General features: G+C 36.0%; 1 protein-coding gene across 1 annotated transcript in view; it reads right to left on the bottom strand.

Moving 5' to 3' along the window:
• The window catches only part of AsnRS-m (asparagine--tRNA ligase, mitochondrial), a 114,155-nt gene that overhangs the window by 86,677 nt on the left and 9,377 nt on the right, over window positions 1-18,101 (bottom strand). The window contains exon 2 of the mRNA XM_090386840.1: window positions 5,704-5,810. Coding sequence (XP_090242966.1) covers window positions 5,704-5,810 — 107 coding nt within the window. The remainder of the gene's footprint in view (window positions 1-5,703; window positions 5,811-18,101) is intronic.

Below are 18,101 nucleotides of genomic sequence, written 5' to 3' on the forward strand. Positions count from 1 at the left end.
GATTGGGCATGGGAGAGATGTAATCAAAGGAGAAATGATGGGCAAGAGACCACTGGGGGAAAGAGAACTGAAATGTCATATTACTGATATACATATATTGTGGACAGAAGGAGAGGGGTTAGATTCAGGAAAAAATGGAAATGCAACTGAGTTCTGGCTGTCACAGATCTGCCACATGACAGAAAACTTAAAATAATAACAAGAATAAATAATATTAAAAACAGCTGAGCTTTGTTCTTCCAATGCACAAGAAAGAATATCAGTGTAGTGTTTTCTTGTTATCTGTCTGTTATTACAGAAATCCTCTTAACCAATGTTAAGAGGATTTTAACCTTTTCCAGATTCCTTTTTTAAAACTGTCTGATGGCCACAGCACTGGTCCAGTATGCTTACAGCTAGGACAGTACACCATAACCACCTGTTCAGTTGTATGCTTCCTAAGAGGTCAGTTATGTGTTTATTAATACAAACTGTGTTTGCATCAGTAAAATTATTTGTTATTGTAATTACAGTATATAATTTAATTAAATGTTATGTAAAATGAGTGAGAAAAGAAAGAGAGTTATTGTTTCTACAAAAAACTAAGTTGGATTCACTTGAAAGACTCAATAAATGCAAGTATCTAAAAAAAAAAAAAAGTTTGCTGCTTAATTAGGTATAGGCAAGATGTAGCTAAGTGGTCATGGGAAAAATTGCAGTAGCACATGCTGTTTGAGTGGTCCGTGGTTAAATCCCATGACTGCTAAATAATATTAATGATTGTGATTATTTTGCATAAAGCGTGAGACTACATGTAAGATTTACTAGTGACTGGGTTAGTACCAATGCACCATGTTTTGTTCATAGTGAACTGCCGAAGTAGTTAATTGGCATCGCTTTAATTGTACCTCATATTGTGAATACGTTTACAACAAGTTGGCATGGCATTGCACTATCTCGAATAAGTAATGCTTCACCAATGGAGAAGACTAATGTTATTTATTCTAGGCGAATACCACCACCCAGACAGCACCATTTCAAAGCTTGTGGGTCTCTCCTCAATCGTGACAATCCAGTTACCTACCCAGTCACTGAGGAGAGGGCAACAAGCCTTAAAACACTAATGTTACTTATTCTCGGTATCCACCAAGAACAAGTAACGTTAGTCTTCTCCATTGGTGAAGCATTACTTATTCACGGTAGTGCAATATCATGCCAACTCATTGTGGAGGTATTTACAATATGAGATACAATTAAAACTATGGCAATTAACTACATGCGACCCCCCGCTGAGTGTGGAGGGTTACGTTCCAACCAACTTCCACGCATGGCAATTCTGCGTTCAGCAAGGTACTGTTGTTATGGAAAAACAGGGGTCAGGTTCTGAAACTTTTTATATAGGAAATTAAAACCATAATCTGTGTTACAAATGGTACAATTTATTTTTAAAAGAAATTAACAATTACACTTTATAATTTAAAATTTATTCCACTAAAAACATCACAAAATATATGGATGTACGGTAATATTTTTCTATGCTAATTTTTTTCTGGAATGGGGGTTTCGAAAATGAACGGAGAGACTGACTTCCTCCATAAAATCTCATCTCTCGTTCCATTGATCCAATTGAGCGACAGCAATTTCATGCCTCTAACATAAATGCAAAGGGCCCCTATGTTAAAATAAAACAATGAAAGAAAACTAAACCCCCAAAAAAAATCAAAACAAAATTATGGAAACAACAGAAACTTAAATCGGGTATACACTTCCATTATGGAATCGAAATGAATTCCCACCTAAATTTAAAATAAAACTGCATGCTAGCTAAAAAAATAAAACAATGAAATAAAACTTTTAAATGACCAATGACTTACCAACACATATGAAGAAATCTTCAATTGATGAAACTGCTAGCAGAAGGTGAACATGCTTTTGAAGTTAACTTACTTACAAAATCTGTAATTTTTGTGTCACTGTTTTTTCATGATCTTTCTCATGTCAACATAAGAAACCATAATATTGTCAATGCCTCTCTTAATTTTCATACTCCTAAGAAAGTCGGGATCTTCTCCTTCAGGAACTCTGCTGCTTTTAGAATCTTTGATATACCCTTGTTTGTTAGTTCAGATTTCTTCTGCATTTCATTTTCTTCTTCTTCTTTGCAAACATTATTGGAGTCCAGTAGTTCTTCTAACACCTCATTTTTTAATTCCTCCTGATGGGAATGAATATGTTCTAAAATTTCTTCCTACCCTATATCAATAAATCTCTCACTCCCAATAATGTTTGAAAGTTTAATAATAATTTTCTCAACTTCTGTCTGAATAATATTGAGGTCTTGTGAGGCACTTCCTGTTTCAGGGAGTAGTTTCTTCCAACAGTTCTTCAAAGTTGACTTCTTCCTTTCAGTCCATGACTGTTCAATTATTTCAATACCTGTTAGTATTGTGAATTCAGCCCAACATTGGTGCATGTTTTTATCCGAAAATTTTTCAATTTTATCAACAAGATTTGCCAATCTTCTCAGGTAATAATATTTAAAAGTCGTAATGCTCCCTTGGTCCAGGGACTGTAAAATTGCTGTGTTCAGAGGAAGAAACACAAGTTTTGCATTTGCATTGCAATTGAAAAGTGACACTGGGTGACTTGGAGCATTGTCGATAAGGAACACCTTGAATGAAAAATTCTTATTTTTCAGGTATCCTTCAACTTCAGGTATGAAACAATGCTCTAACCAGTTACTAAACAGTAAATCAGTCATCCAAGCTTTTCTATTCGATCGCCAGTAAACAGAAGAGAGGATTTATTTTAGCCTTACAAAGCCCTTGGGTTTTCTGAACAATACACTAATAAAGGCTTGCATTTATAATCACCAGAAGCATTACTATAAAATAGAAGAGCGATTCTGTCCTTTGACACTTTGAATTCAGGTGCCACTCGTTCTTCTTTGGATAAATATGTTCTGTCAGGCATTTTTTTTCCAATAGAGTCCAGTTTCATCATAGATATAAATCTGATCTGCCATGTATCCTCCTTCTATTACATTTTTCAATTTGGGCAAAAAAATTTCCACCGCCTCCACTTCGGCAGAAGCAATCTCACCAGCAACTTTAATATTGTGCAGATTTGCTTTTTTTTAAATCTATTGAACCATCCCATGGATGCACTGAAACTTGATTCACCATCTGCACTAGCAGTGTGAGACTGATCATCAGTCGATTACTACACAACTGATCATCAGTCAATTACAAATGAATGCACACACCATGTGTGGAAACAGTTTATTAATTACAGGATGGATAAGTTTAATATACTGGTAAAATTATGAAAGGAATGATAATTCAGGGGGGGGGTAGCCAATGTTTTAAAGGGTACTTTGCCTTCTCCTCCTTCTGGGCTACAGGAAAACAAAAGGAAAAAAAGGGAAAAACTGTATTAAATAACTGGAAATAACTCATAATTTACAAACTTAGGACCTGTATAAAAGCTAGGTGAGTGAAACTTGCTAATAAAATGCAAAGCTCACTTGGTGGGCCTGGCTTAGAGGGTATAATCCCAAACCAACTTTGAGTACCCCATCTATTGAAGGTGAAAAAGGCAATCGTCAGAAAATTGCACATTTGTTGCTATCCAGATGGAAAAGTGAAGATATTTTGGACTGGTGGCAATGCAAAAAAGTTCCTCCCATTTTTGTAGCAAGAACACACATAGTTCATAAATCAGCATGTCCACTTTCAGCACAACACCCCTTCTCAGTGTGTTGTTAAGGTGCAAGAACTATATTGAAAAATAATATTAGTAAAATAATAAGAGGAGTTTACCTCAATATAGTACGTAGAACACTTCCGTATGATACCCTCCAGAAATTAAAACGGAAAAAAACCGACAACTTACTGGTACATTAGAGTAAAATATAAATAATTAAATAATCAATTTAACACAATTCAAATCAATTTAAAACAATTAAAAATCAAATTAATGTAATTAAAAGAATCTTACATTAATTTGATTTTTAATTAATTTTAAATTGATTTGAATTGTGTTAAATTGATTATTTAATTATTTATATTTTACTCTAATGTACCGGTAAGTTGTCGATTTTTTCGTTTTAATTTCTGGAGGGTATCATATGGAAGTGTTCTACGTACTATATTGAGGTAAACTCCTCTTATTATTTTACTAATATTATTATCAACGTAGAACAAATTGAGTAGTACAGCTCTGATTCATATTATCTAATTGAAAAATAATACAAGTTCTATTTCTGTTGCATGTGTAATTCCTGTCATTAAATTAGACCTTATAAACTGAACATGCTGTGCAGAAATCAAGAATAATAATCATAAAGGGTGTACAAGCCAATTCACATCCTTTTTTGGGTCAGTAGACTACAGCTTCAAAGTGCAGCTGTATCTCAATTAATGCAATGTGTGGTGACTGTCTGGGAGTGTATTCTTAATAATCACCATAAGAATACTTTGCTGGTTTTTCTGCTATTTATTATGACAAGCTATTGTGGTAAGTTTTCATTATTTTAATACAGTGAAAGTGTTACTCAAAAAAGTATAAGCTTTAGTTCTAAATTTAAGGATAAAAGGTTTATTACAAAGAAATTAACAAAAAAGGCATATAACAATAAAGCATTAGCTACAGAAGATTATGAGAAGTCTCGCTCCAGTAATCCTGCCCAGATATGTTGTTGTTATTGTTTGGTTTTTAGGAGCATTAGCAACTAAGGCCATATTGCTCCGGGATAAGCGGTGGTCATTCTGTGACCTTTCCGCATCCTCCGTATTTGGTGGTGACGGGATCGAACCCCACCTGCCCAGATATGACTGGAGAGTAGGCTTCAGTTGTGCAAACTACAGCATCTAGAGACTAGACACCTATGAGGAGATCTGATTGAGGTGTTTAAGGCTCTAAATGAATTGAGTAAGCTCAATCCCAATGGAATCCTTCCTCTTACTCAGACTACACACATGAGAGAACATAAATTGAAATTAAGGAAGAATGGGTGCAGGATAGATGTGCAGAAATATATCTCCAGCAAGAGGAACACACTCCCATTTGGTGTTGTAGAGGTAGAATAGTTTGAATAAATTCAACAAAGAACAAGATAAACTGTTAGAGGAAATGAACAAGTGGTTTTTTTTTTTTTTGGCAGATGCTATATAAGTTTGTTTTATTGCATCATTTGCTACTACTAATGCTAATGCAGTGTGTCAATGCTAACAAGAGTCTAATTTCTTAGTTTAAAATAGATGAATTTGAATAAAATAAAATAAAAACAGAATCGATCATTATATTAGAGAAATTTTTTTATTCCACTATTGATGGACAGGTATTGAACCAGTTTATATAAACTGCTTTCTTTAGTTTTCTTTTTATAAACTACTTGTAATTTTAAAATGCTGACTACTGAGAAAGCCAGTATTTTGAAATGACAAGTAGTTTTGTTGAAATTATGACCGTGACTCACAATTACTGAATTGCATAGTCACTAACTCTTTCAAAAAGCTTTCTGGTTGTCAGTTAAAATTCCTCATTTAACCAAAAATGATGTATATTTTATTATCATAATATAATATAAAATATAAAATTTAAAATGCAGATTTTTGAAAAAAGAAAAATAAAAATCAATTTTTAACACAAGTAAGCACAATCTAATATAACTGTTTCATACTTATTCCTCAAAAATATATTGTGAAAGTGAAAAATACTTACATATTTTTTGCATCAAGCACAACCTGAAGTTTTTCAGCACACGATCCATCATTTATATCAAAGAATAATAGATGCTTCCCAAGCTTTCTTAATGTTCTGATCCATCCCTAGATATTAAAACAAAATATTCATTGAAAATTTTAAAATATAGTTTTGTTTACTACTAATAAACAAGTTTAGTGAAGATAACTTACATATATATTTTTAGCACCACTTTGGTCACAAAATTTCTCCAATCTAAAATGTGGTAAAACCACATGGGTAATTTACAGTGTGGAAAATGAAAGGAAATAACAAAATTATAAATATATTTGTAGTTATGCTATATAACAACAACCTTTTGACTGATGCAAAACAATCCACACCAATCAAATCCCAATTCTACAAATGATAAGGGATATTTTCCAACAGTTCAATACAAACAGTTAAACATATTAAAAAATAATTTTTTCTTTATGGATAAGTTGTTTACTTTTATCAATAACCAAAAAAAAAAAAAAACAAAGTAAAAATTACATATTCAGCTATAGCACAAAATAGTGGGAAAAGTAAATAGAATCAAGCAAATGAAATTATAACACAACTATATGTTTTCCTTTCTTTACCTAAAATGTGCTGTTGACATATTTCACCATAATGATTTAGTATTATTACATCCAAATAATGCTATGAAGCTAAGCTTTTGCTACATCTTTTTTTTCCAGTAGCTCTGCCCAGTGCTACTGGATTAGTATTTACCTATCAAAATCCTTCTTGAACATTCCCAAGCTGTCAATCACAGCAGCGTGAGGTAAATTTAACCTAGTATTCCATCATTAAATGGCAGAGGATAAACTTCCTGAGGTACAGTCTACTGGTACTTGTCAGTTTATATTAACACCCGTCTCCATTTCCAGAGAGAATGTTCCCTCATGAATTCTGTTCATCTCCTTTAGCACCTTATTCAGAATCCCCCACCAAGTTTAGGTTTCAAGGGGAAAAAAAAAAAAAAAAAAATTGATTGTATAAATTATTGACATATCCAATGAACTTGAACCTATGTAGATATAAAATGTTTGTAAGTGGGAATAGTAAATAAGAAATAGCCACTCCACCTTAAACCACAAATTAAAAGCTTAACCAATAAGTTTCTTCTCATCTCAACTTGCAAAAAATAATATTTGTATACCTACAGAATATTTTTATTTTAAAAAACAAAAAAGGTCTGAAAAAAAAAAAAATAAATAACTTTATTTAATGAACCACATGAATCATTGGTATTGCTATTTATAAGATGGCACACAGTTTAAATCTGACCCTGACTGCGTTGGCCAGTTTTAAAATGCATTATTTTAAACATCATCAATAATAACAATATTCAAAACATCTAAAGCTAAGTTAAATCTGTTAAAATAAATAAAGTACAATAGGTGCTAGCAATGGCATTATTGATACATAAATACAAACTAGGAAAAGGCTAAACCATTTGGTCACCAGTTTGGGGAGGTAATAGCATACTAAAAAAAAAGATCTAGCTATTATTTTTTTATTTATTTTTTTATGAGGTATTAAAACCTAAAATACTTAGTACCATGCATGGGTTGGAGGTTGAGAAGACAAAAGAAGATACTTGTTGACATTAGACTTGAACTTCTGTAGACTGTCATTTTCAGGAAAAAATGTATGAAGGAAGGTTGTTCCAGAAAACGGCAGTTGTATGCATAAATGAGGAAGATGAAAAGTTGGTTCTGTGAGTTTCAAGTTGGACAGTAAATGGATGTTGGCTGGTGGCAGCACGTGTTCGGACTGTTTTGACAGGGAGAGAGCAGGAATTATAGAAGCCAATTCAGAAGAAAAGTGCCCATGGAAGTATCTGTAGAAAAGGCTTGCAACAGAAACAGAACGGCTACGAGACACAGAGTGGAGAGACTCTCTTAGAGATGAGTCATTAATTAACCTAATTTCCCTCTTCTGAATGGAATCTAGAAGCCTGAGAGAAGCCTTGGGGGCACCACCCCATATGTGGGGACAATATTCCATGGTAGGTCGGATTTACGATTTGTACAGCGTGAACAGCTGTTTGGAAGACAAGTAACACCGAGAGTGAAAAAGAAAACCAAGTTTTTTTAGATGCAGAGGAAGCAATATTTGTAATGTGCTTGTGCCAAGAGAGATTAGAAGTCAGGGTAATTCCCAAAAGAGATATATCATCTTACACATAGAAATCAGAGTGTCACCAAAGATAAGCATAGGAACAGAAGAATCCTTTTTGCGAGATATAAAACAGGACTGAGTTTTAGAAGGATTGAAATCAACTAAGTTGTCTTTGCCCCACTGGAGATCGGCATTTAAGGAATTGGGTAGCGAATATTTGAGAGGTTGAAGCTGAGTGAGCAGGGCGAAGTTTCTCAAACTGGAAAGTGGAATGCAATGTGCTATCATCGGCAAAACTATGGATAGGATTTCTGGTCAATCAAAGGTCATTAATATACAAGAGGAAAAGAATGGGGGAAAGAACTGAACTGTGGGGACACCAGCATTAGTGGAGAAGTTAGAAGATAGAGAGCCAGCTAAAATCACCCTCAGTGAGCGATCAGAGAGAAAACTGGATAACCAATTACAAAAAACAGCTGGAAAACCATAAGATGGAAGCTTGTTTAGAAGACTTTTGTGCCAAACATGATTGAAAGTCTTTGAGATGTCAAGAGCAACTGCTTGTGTTTCACCGAACGTTTCACTTGAATTTGTCCATAAATGGGCAACATAAGCCAGAATATCACCAGTGGATTGATAGTGACTGAATCCATACTGGCGATTGTTGATCAGATGGAATGTTTCTAGATAGTTTAAAAGTTGACGGTTAATTGTTTACTCCATTACTTTAGAAAGAGTAGAAGTAATTACAATGGGACGATAATTGGATGGGAGTGATTTGTCAACCTTTTTAGGAACTGGCTGGATATGAGCAAATTTTCAAGTAGAAGGAAAAACACCTTTGGAATAAGGAAGTGAAAAAAGAGGCAAAGAACAGGAGTAAGTTCAGCAGCACAGGTTTTGAGAACAAATGGAGAAATACCATCAGGACCTGTAGCTTTCTTAGCATCAAGATTCGTCAAAATCCTTCCAATATAATTTTAACAGAAAACCACAGGAGGCATTGAATGGAGCAAATTGGGAATGGTGGAAGGTGTTTTACCAAGATCATTAATATATGAGCTGGAAGAAAAATGGGATACTAGCAGCTCGGCTTTATCCTTGACTGAAGTGACAATAGAACCATCTGGTTTTGACGGCGGTGGAGGCAGAAATGGGCAAAAGTTGCAGCCAATAGCTTCAGCGAGAGACCAGAATGCTCGGTTACCATTAGAGCAAGAAGGAAGTTTTCTATTCTTAGCCTGTTCAAAATCTAGTTTGGACTGATTAATAACTGCTTTACAATTGTTGCGAGCTTTGTTTGGTGTTGGCAAAAAATGAAACTGAAAAATTGGAAGCAAGTCAATTACGATATGCAACATTCTTCTCTTGAGCACATTTATTGGAAAACCACGGTTAAGATAAGGGATGAGATTTTAAAGTGGAGTGTAGAATAAAGGATTCCATTCCTACAAGAATAATTTCACTGACACAATCTGAGCAAACGTTGACATCAGAAGTTTTGAAACAGTAATCCGACCAAGGAAAAGAAAAGAAATCTCGCAGATCATCCCATTTTGCATTCTTGTAATGCCAAACAACACGAAGTTGGGAATAGCCATTAGATAAAGGCACCATTGGAGAAGAGACAATCACCAAGTTGTGACCTGAGGTGCCTAAAGGACCACTCACTTCGACTGTGTACTTAGAAGGGTTGTTTGTGGGAAAAAGATCATGTGCGTTGGCTGTATGGTTAGGGTTGTAAGGTATTCTGGTAGGTAAATGAACAATCTGTGCGAGGTCATTAGCAATTGCAAAATTCTCAGTATTTTGACCAGCTGGGTCAGTATGACTAGAAAACGGAACATTAAATCACCAAGAAAAATTATCTCACTGTTAGGAAAGTTGGACTGGAGAAAGTCAAAGAATTCCAAGTGATTTGTGGAGTTGGGGGAAACGGTAGAGACAGCAGATGAATTTGATAGAATGAAGTAGAGAGATTTTAAGCCAGAGAAGATCAAAAAGAGGAGATTCCAAATAACCAAGTCTCTTACAGGGAATATCAGAATAGACATATGCACAAATACTACCTTTGAGGAAAAGGAATTGTACAGCAAATAATTTGGGAAACTGAGATGAGCAGTGGTGGAATCAACCGATAACTGAGATTCTGTCAGAAAATGTACATGGGGTTTGGCAGATTGTAAGTGGAACTGGACATCATTGAGATTAGAACTGAGATCACGTATATTTGTGAAATGAAAAGTTTTTGGGAGGTTTAGATCTTTTCACAGATAAGTTAACATTAACATTAGTAGAGGCATACAATGCAAGAAAGCAAGCTTATGCAGCATCAGCCAAAAAAAAAAAAAAACCGCTCCCATTTCACCCCTCTGTTCATTCCGAATACCTGTCCAGCTGAGCCTTAAATTTATTTAGGCTATCAACTTCCACAACTAAAGATGGAAGTCTGTTCCACCAATCAACTACCCACTGGCTAAAGGCAAACTTCCACACATCTATCGTAAAACTCTTTCCTCAATTTGAATTTATGTTCTCAAAAAGGCCTCTAAGGTTGGAAGAGTAATACATATCCAGAATTTAAAACAAATACAACAACCGTTTAACTATAATGGTTTAATACTGAAAATTATAAAATGTACCAAACGATACTACACTGTAAAATAATATATACAAAAAACCGATTTACAAAATAAAATATACGATAAAAATTTTAATATACAATAAAATATAGATAAAATATTTAAAATACAATAAAATTAAAAGCGATAAAACATTGACTAAAGCTTTCGGAGGCTTCCGCCTCCTTTCTCAACAACAATGATGTTTAAGCAACACATCCTTAAGTAACAGGCTCACAGCACACGTGGTTGACCAGGCGCATGCTAAATTTTTCTTCCATATGATCCAAAACCGGAAGCGGCTCGGGAGCGTGGAAATATAAAAACGCTCGTCTTTTGCCAGGACCACGGCTTCCAGTAGGGGGTGAAATCGAACACCCCTGTCCCTATTCATACTATTGTTCTCAGACAAGCCTATCCACAAACTCTCCAGCCACTTACGGTCCCAGAACCTATGCGCCCGGTCAAGGATGACAGCATTCACAGGGGAGACCTGATGATGTTTCTCCCAATAATGCTCAGCAATGGCGGACTTATTGAACTCTGCGGTCTGTATAGCTCGCATGTGCTCCCCCAGACGGTCGTTAGTCACCGTCCTGTCTCCCCCACATAACAAATCTAATAAATCTAATTAATAAATCTAATTTTATTCAGAATCTGAGTAGTAAACCCTTAACTACAGAGCAAGAGGGGGTATTGGCTTTAGGACATAAGTTTGCCTTGTTACCCCCTAAACCTCTGATCACTGAGACAGCTATGGGTATCGAGAGGGCAATTCGTAAATTGCCAGAACCCATTGCTAATCGTATCCAGGTAAAAGGCCTCAGCCATCCTATGTCAGGCCAGAAAGGCTACCTCTAATCTCACACGTAATCAAATGAAAGCGTTAAAGGAACTCAAGTAGGATGAAGATATTGTAGTTCTTCCAGCAGATAAGGGTAGATCCACAGTAGTATTAAACAGTGATGATTATCATAAAAAAACCCTAGATTTATTACAGGATGATAATACATACAAGATCATCTGCAGAAATCCTCTAGCCAGTTTGGAACAACGTGTTAATAAGATTCTACAGCTCTGGTTAAAAACAACACAACCACGTGTGCTGTGAGCCTGTTACTTAAGGATGTGTTGCTTAAACATCATTGTTGTTGAGAAAGGAGGCGGAAGCCTCCGAAAGCTTCAGTCAATGTTTTATTGCTTTTAATTTTATTGTATTTTAAATATTTTATCTATATTTTATTGTATATTAAAATTTTTATCGTATATTTTATTTTGTAAATCAGTTTTTTGCATATATTATTTTACAGTGTAGTATCGTTGGGTACATTTTATAATTTTCAGTATTAAACCATTATAGTTAAACGGTTGGTGTATTTGTTTTAAATTCTGGATATGAATTTATGTCCTCTCAGGTGATTATTCTGAGCAAGAGGAAGAATCCCATCAGCACTGTTTGCTCTATTAGTTTGACAATTCGTGGTGTATTCAATAGTAAGAAAAAGTGGGGTGGGAAGAACATGCTGTATGAAGTAAAATTTTTGGTATGGCAATACAAGTGGTACGAATATAACCGTTTCCTTGGATCTCACCATGGTGTTCATCATAACCTCAAAACACATCAATCATGCTGCATGATGGAAGAGATGGGGTAGGTTTGATTGGAACTTAGCTCTGTAGACTAAACGTGGTTCCACCACTTCAAGCCTCCAATAAGCAAATTGGTGGTAATGCACCGGTTCATTAGGGTCATCTACCACCTAGTGTTGCCTGGTAACACAGAGGGGTGGCATTCCTCAGTGTGGTATGGGTGTCACACCTTGACCCCTGCTTACACCTGGGTGGTCACCCACAGTATACTTGCGCGTGAGGATCTGGCTGTCACAGACTGTCCGGACTTTGCTGAAATTGGGTCCACTTGACTTGAGTGTCACCCAAATATCAGTTCCATCAATGTTTTAGACTCCCAAATAGCAAGCACAGCTTGTCTGGCATATCTGAGAATGTCTGTGACAGCCTCAAGGACCAATATTATGAAGTAAACTTAGTTACAAGTATTAGCAGTCATTACTAGTGACAAATAACACAAGGCAGCAAGCAAGCTTATACAGTATCAGTTAAAAAAAAAAAAAACACATTACCCAACTCATTTGTTCATTCCCTCTAATAATTTATCTAATCCTTCCTCAAATTTATTCAGATTACCCACTTACAACACAATACCCAATGTAAGTTTATTCCAACAATCAATTGTTCTCTGGCTGAAGGCAACACTATCATTCAACTATTCTTTTTCAATCTACATTTGTCTCCCACATGTGTGTAATCCATAGAGTAAGAATGTCACCAGAATTTAGTTTAGTCAATCCATTTAAAGCCTCAAATCACATTTATCCTGCAACCATTCTTTTTCAATTTAAATTTACATCATGTTTTTGTGTCATCTAAAGCAGAGGTTCCCAACCTTTTTCGGTTCACGGTGATCTTAGCGTCCCAGTAATATTTTCATGGCACCCCTAGGCCAAAAGAAATGCCTATCACAGTGGTTTTTGACCTTTTAATAATCTGATTCTCTCTGTGTGTATATATACACACAGAGAGAATTATGTGTAAAAAATACATATTATATGATAGTTATTATAACAATTTATTATAAACAAAATTACAATTTATAATACAAATTATACACCTTTTTATAATGAAATAAATATATAAAGTAACTTAAACCCAAATTACATGGCATCCCGAGAATGTTTTTGTGGCACCCTGGTTGAAAACCACTGATCTAAAGAGAAAGGATGCCATAAGAATTTAGTTTACTTAATCCATTTAAAGCCTTAAACACTTTTATCAAGTTTCCTTGCAAATGTCTACCTTTGGGAGAAAAATCCTCAAACCCAAATCACTCTAAATGAGTGATAGATAGCAATGTTTCGTGCTAAGCTGACATGAGATACACAGGCCACTGAAATACTGCACACAGGTTTAGAAACTTCATTTTATGAAAGAAGTACATCTGGAAAGCTGCTGGAACAACATCTTTCCAGATGAACTTTCAGAGCAACGAGATTTGTCAAGAACACAAAAGAGTATTCTTACCTGGAAAATCTTGAATTCTGTAAATTGCTGTGTCTGGAAAATAGATTTCTGCAAGAAGGCCCAAGTGTTTAAAGTTTTATTTCTCGGGCATTCGCAAGGGGGTCTAAGAGAACCTACAGATTTTTGGGAAGGAAAAAATTATTTGAAGGAATTTTCAAAAAAGAGGGAAAAATTTATTAACTTTACCTTAAAGAACCATTCCTTCTAATAAATGGTCAGATATGAAGTTTTCTGAACAGTGCAGACAGGCTGCAAGAGTAGTTAGTGGGGTCCGTCAATGACATACAGGAATTTTGCTAGCAGGGATAAGGAGAAAGGTGATTATTCCCTTGTATAAGGCAATGGTCAGACAACATCTTGAGTGCTGCACACAGGTCTGGAGACCTCATTTTAGGAAGGATATAGAGCTTCTGGAACGAGCAAAGAGAAGGGCAACGAGATTGATGAGTAGAACATTGGGTTGCTCTTAAAAAGAAAGGCTTAAGTTCTGCAAATTGCAGCATCTGGAGACTAGGCACTCACGAGGTGAGCTTATTGAGGTGTATAGGGCCTTGAATGGTTTCAGCAAGCTCAATGCTGATGGGATCCTTCCTCTTGCTCAGATTGCATACCCGAGGGGGCATAAATTCAAATTGAGAAAGACAATTTTAGAATAGATATGCAGAAATATACCTTTAGCCAGCGGGTGGTTGATTGTTGGAACAAACTTCCATCTGTCATTGTAGAAGTTGCCAGCTTAAATAAATTCAAGGCAGATCTAGACAAACTTTTGGAATGAATGGATGGGTGAAATGGGATGTGTTCCCCCCCCCCACCTTTATTGGCTGATGCTGTATAAGCTTGCTTTCTTTCATCATATGCCTTTACTAATGCAAATGGTCCCCTGCTTCTTTACTCTTTGTTGGTCATATGGATTAATCAGAACTTTGGCACAACTACTAAAGGATTAAATGGGTTGAGTAAACTAAATGCTGATGGCATCCTTACCCTTTCTCAGACAACACACAAGGAGAAAAATTATTTAAACTTGGAAAAAGATGGTTGTAGTATAAATGTGCAAAAATTTTCTTTCACTCAGAGAGAACTGACTGTTGGAATAAATATTCACCTGGTACTGTGGAAGTGGGTAGTTTGAATAAATTTAGAGAAGTATTGGATTAATTATTAGAAAGGACAGATAAACAAAGTTAGTAATTTTTTTTTAGGATGAAGCTGAATAAGTTTGATTCCTACACCATTTTGCCAATATTAATACTAATATTCTTGAACAGTTAATGAGATGTTTCTTGTATTATCAAATGAGTAATACACTTTTGTATAACATAGATCTCACAGAAACTGAAATATTCTTCTTTACACTTTACTGCTTAAGCTTTGTAGCCAGTGGTCTCATTCAGTAGGTTCACAACATTTTGGTTAAAACCAGTTATTAATATAATAAACTGCAGAACCAAATGATGCAAGGATAAGGAAACAAGCTTATGCAGCATCAGCCAAAAATAAAAAGAAATAATAAAATAAAATTTCCCCCATCTCCTGTCCATCCCCTCTTAAAAGTTGTCTTGATTCTTCCTTAAATTTATTCAAACTGTCCACTTCCACAATAATGTGCATTGCCTGAGCAAGAGTAAGGACACCATCAAGATGTGGCCAAACTTGCCTTATATATGGAATAATTATCTTGTTATCTATACTTACAAAATTCCAGTATATCATTGACAAAACCTCACAAACTGTCCTAGACCCATCTGAATTACTCAGAAAACTTCATGTCAGACTGCACAATTACCTGAAGCTTTTTCATTTTCCACTACCTTGAGTGTAGTACCACAGTTGATATATTATTCAAGCATTACTGCTACCCATATGCAGTACCTTGCATTTTTCAATGTTAAACTTCAATTGCCTCTTCTCAGCCCATCTACCTAATTTTTATAGATCTTGTTGCAATACTCAAGAGTAATCTGGGTATGCTTACTCTGATCTTACTCTAATTAAGAAGCGTGCGCTACGCACTGCTGCTCCTGCCCACCTAGCTACGGAGGCGCCAGATGATTCTACTGCATCCTCAGCTAAGGATAAAGCTGACTATTAGCATCCTACTTTTCTTAATGTAATAATGATCTTGGAAAATCACCTCCTACAATAACGAACATACACTGCTCAATATCCCTATGAGCAAGAGTCTGGTATGGCAGGAGGTTACTTTTCTAACAGAAGGGTATTAGAACAATCTTGATGCCAAGAAAGCTCCAGGTCTTGGAACTTTCTTGGCATTTCTCCTCTTGTCCTGTTTTGTCTTCTCTTCTTAAATTTTCTTATTCCACTGGTGCTTTCCCTTCTGCATGGAAATTTGCTCATATCCAGCCAGTTCCTAAATGGGGCGACAAATCTCTTCCTTCCTATTATTATCCCATTGCACTTACCTGTATTCTTTCCAAAGTAGCAGAGAAATACATCAACCACCTACTCTTAAACTATCTCAAAATTTTCCATTTGATCAATGATTGTCAATATGGATTCCATCAGTGTTGATATACTGATGATTGGTGACATTCAAGCAGTTGCTCTTGGCATTTTTAAGGCTTTTGATCATGTTTGGTATAAAAATCTAAACAAGCTGCCATCTCATGCATTTCTGACTGTTTTTTAATTGATTATCCAGTTTTCTCTCAGAAGGTGATAGTGAATGGCTGCTCTCTGTCTTCTAACTTCTGCACTAATGCTGACATTCTCTGCTCAGTGTTCCATGAGCAAGAGTGTGGTATGGCAGGAGGTGATTTCTTCTAACAGAAGGATATTGGAATTCTAAACAATATTCATAAGTGTGAAGTCGAAGACTGAGCTCCTGCATAAGGATAAGTTTTGTGAAAATTTTTGAGGTTTTCTTAATTAATTTGTGTTCTATAAATAGACTAAATAGACTTAGTAGCATTCATAAGCATATTTTTTAAATTTAGCTAGTGAATTTGTAATTTATGACTGGTTACTCATACCGCTCTTGTATTGGTGTGTTGGCACGAATATTGTAGTATGTAACCAGTAGCGCAGAAGAACAGTAGGTTTTTAATTGTTATTAATAAGTAGTTTGAAGGTTTTAACCAATTGTTGGGCACATATTTTTGTGTTTAGCTAAGAACATAACTGGTGGTCCAGTAACATTGTGATCATTATGGTATAGCATAACTCGATAGCATATATTATTAGCCATATAATAAGCGCAAGGAAGGGGAGAGAGAGAGAGAGAGAGAGAGAGAGAGAGAGAGAGAGAGAGAGAGAGAGAGAGAGAGAGAGAGAGAGAGAGAGACTTCGGGAATATGTGGTGGTCATTCCCTTGACCTTTCCGCATCCTCCGTATTTGGTGGTGACAGGCTCGAACCCCGGTCTAATCAAGAAGCGTGTGCTACACACTGCTGCTCCTTCCCACCTGGCTACGGAGGTGCCTAAAGTAGAAAGGAATCACCAAGAAAGGGAAGAATGATATCCAGCTAAGGACCCTGGGTGTGCCAAGCTCATACTCACCAGACGTGAGACCCTGGAGGTATAACTCAAACTTGATAGAGTAAGGTATAACATAATATGTATCACTGCATTAGATTAGTGTAGTATTCTCAGTCAATCAATTAAATTTATTAACCTTATTAATTTTCATTGTTAATTATTAAATTGTATTTAAACAGAAATCATGACCCGGACTAGAGCAGCAAAGCAACAGGCACAAAGAAGCGGAAGTGCTGTGGCTCAGGGGAGAACTGAAGGGGGTGATTCTCCAACGCATTACAATCTGAAAAAATGTGCAACTTGTGAAATGTTTATGGATCTTTCTAGAACAGGACATGATATAGCAAGGAGGATGTCTTTGTGTATGCTAGATGCAGACAGTGTGTGAAGAAATTAGGCACCAACTCAGCATTCTGAAGGGTCTCTATAAGAGTTTGAAGAGTAGGGTAGTTGCCCTCAAAGTATTAAAATGGGGTGCACATCAAACTCTCAGCTGCCTAACTGAACACCAGAGGTCACTCTTCTGTATCAGGCAACACACAGCAATCTTCAAGGCAGAATACACTGGTTCCACAGGAGCTAGTTATTGTTGGAGACTCAATTGCCAGGGAGATGGGAAATATATTGTGCAAAAAGGATAGCATGTCACTGAGCAGAGAATGTCAGCATGGAATAGGACCTGGGGTATGTCTTCCAGAGACAAAAGTTGAGCAGATATCACCTTTTAAGTGCACAAAACATAATATTGTTGTACACATTGGCACTAATGACATTAAGAGTAGGAGATCTGCTGATTTACTTAACAAATACGGATCAATGTTGAAAAAAAAAGTTGTGAGTTAGGGTTAAATTTGAAGGTGTCTGCAATTCTGCCCAGACATAATAGGAGGGAGTATATGATGAGAGCCTTGTCAATCAATTCAGCCCTGGAGAGATTGTGCAAGGCTCATGGGGTGGAATTTTTTCAGCTTGGTCCATGCTTGCTAACAGGAGAGACTGCTTCTACAGGGATGGGATACACTTAAATAGAAAAGGTGGAAGAAT

Source organism: Mastigoproctus giganteus, chromosome 1 (genome assembly GCF_048544385.1).
Source record: "Mastigoproctus giganteus isolate SK-2022 chromosome 1, ASM4854438v1, whole genome shotgun sequence".
NCBI lineage: Eukaryota > Metazoa > Arthropoda > Arachnida > Uropygi > Thelyphonidae > Mastigoproctus > Mastigoproctus giganteus.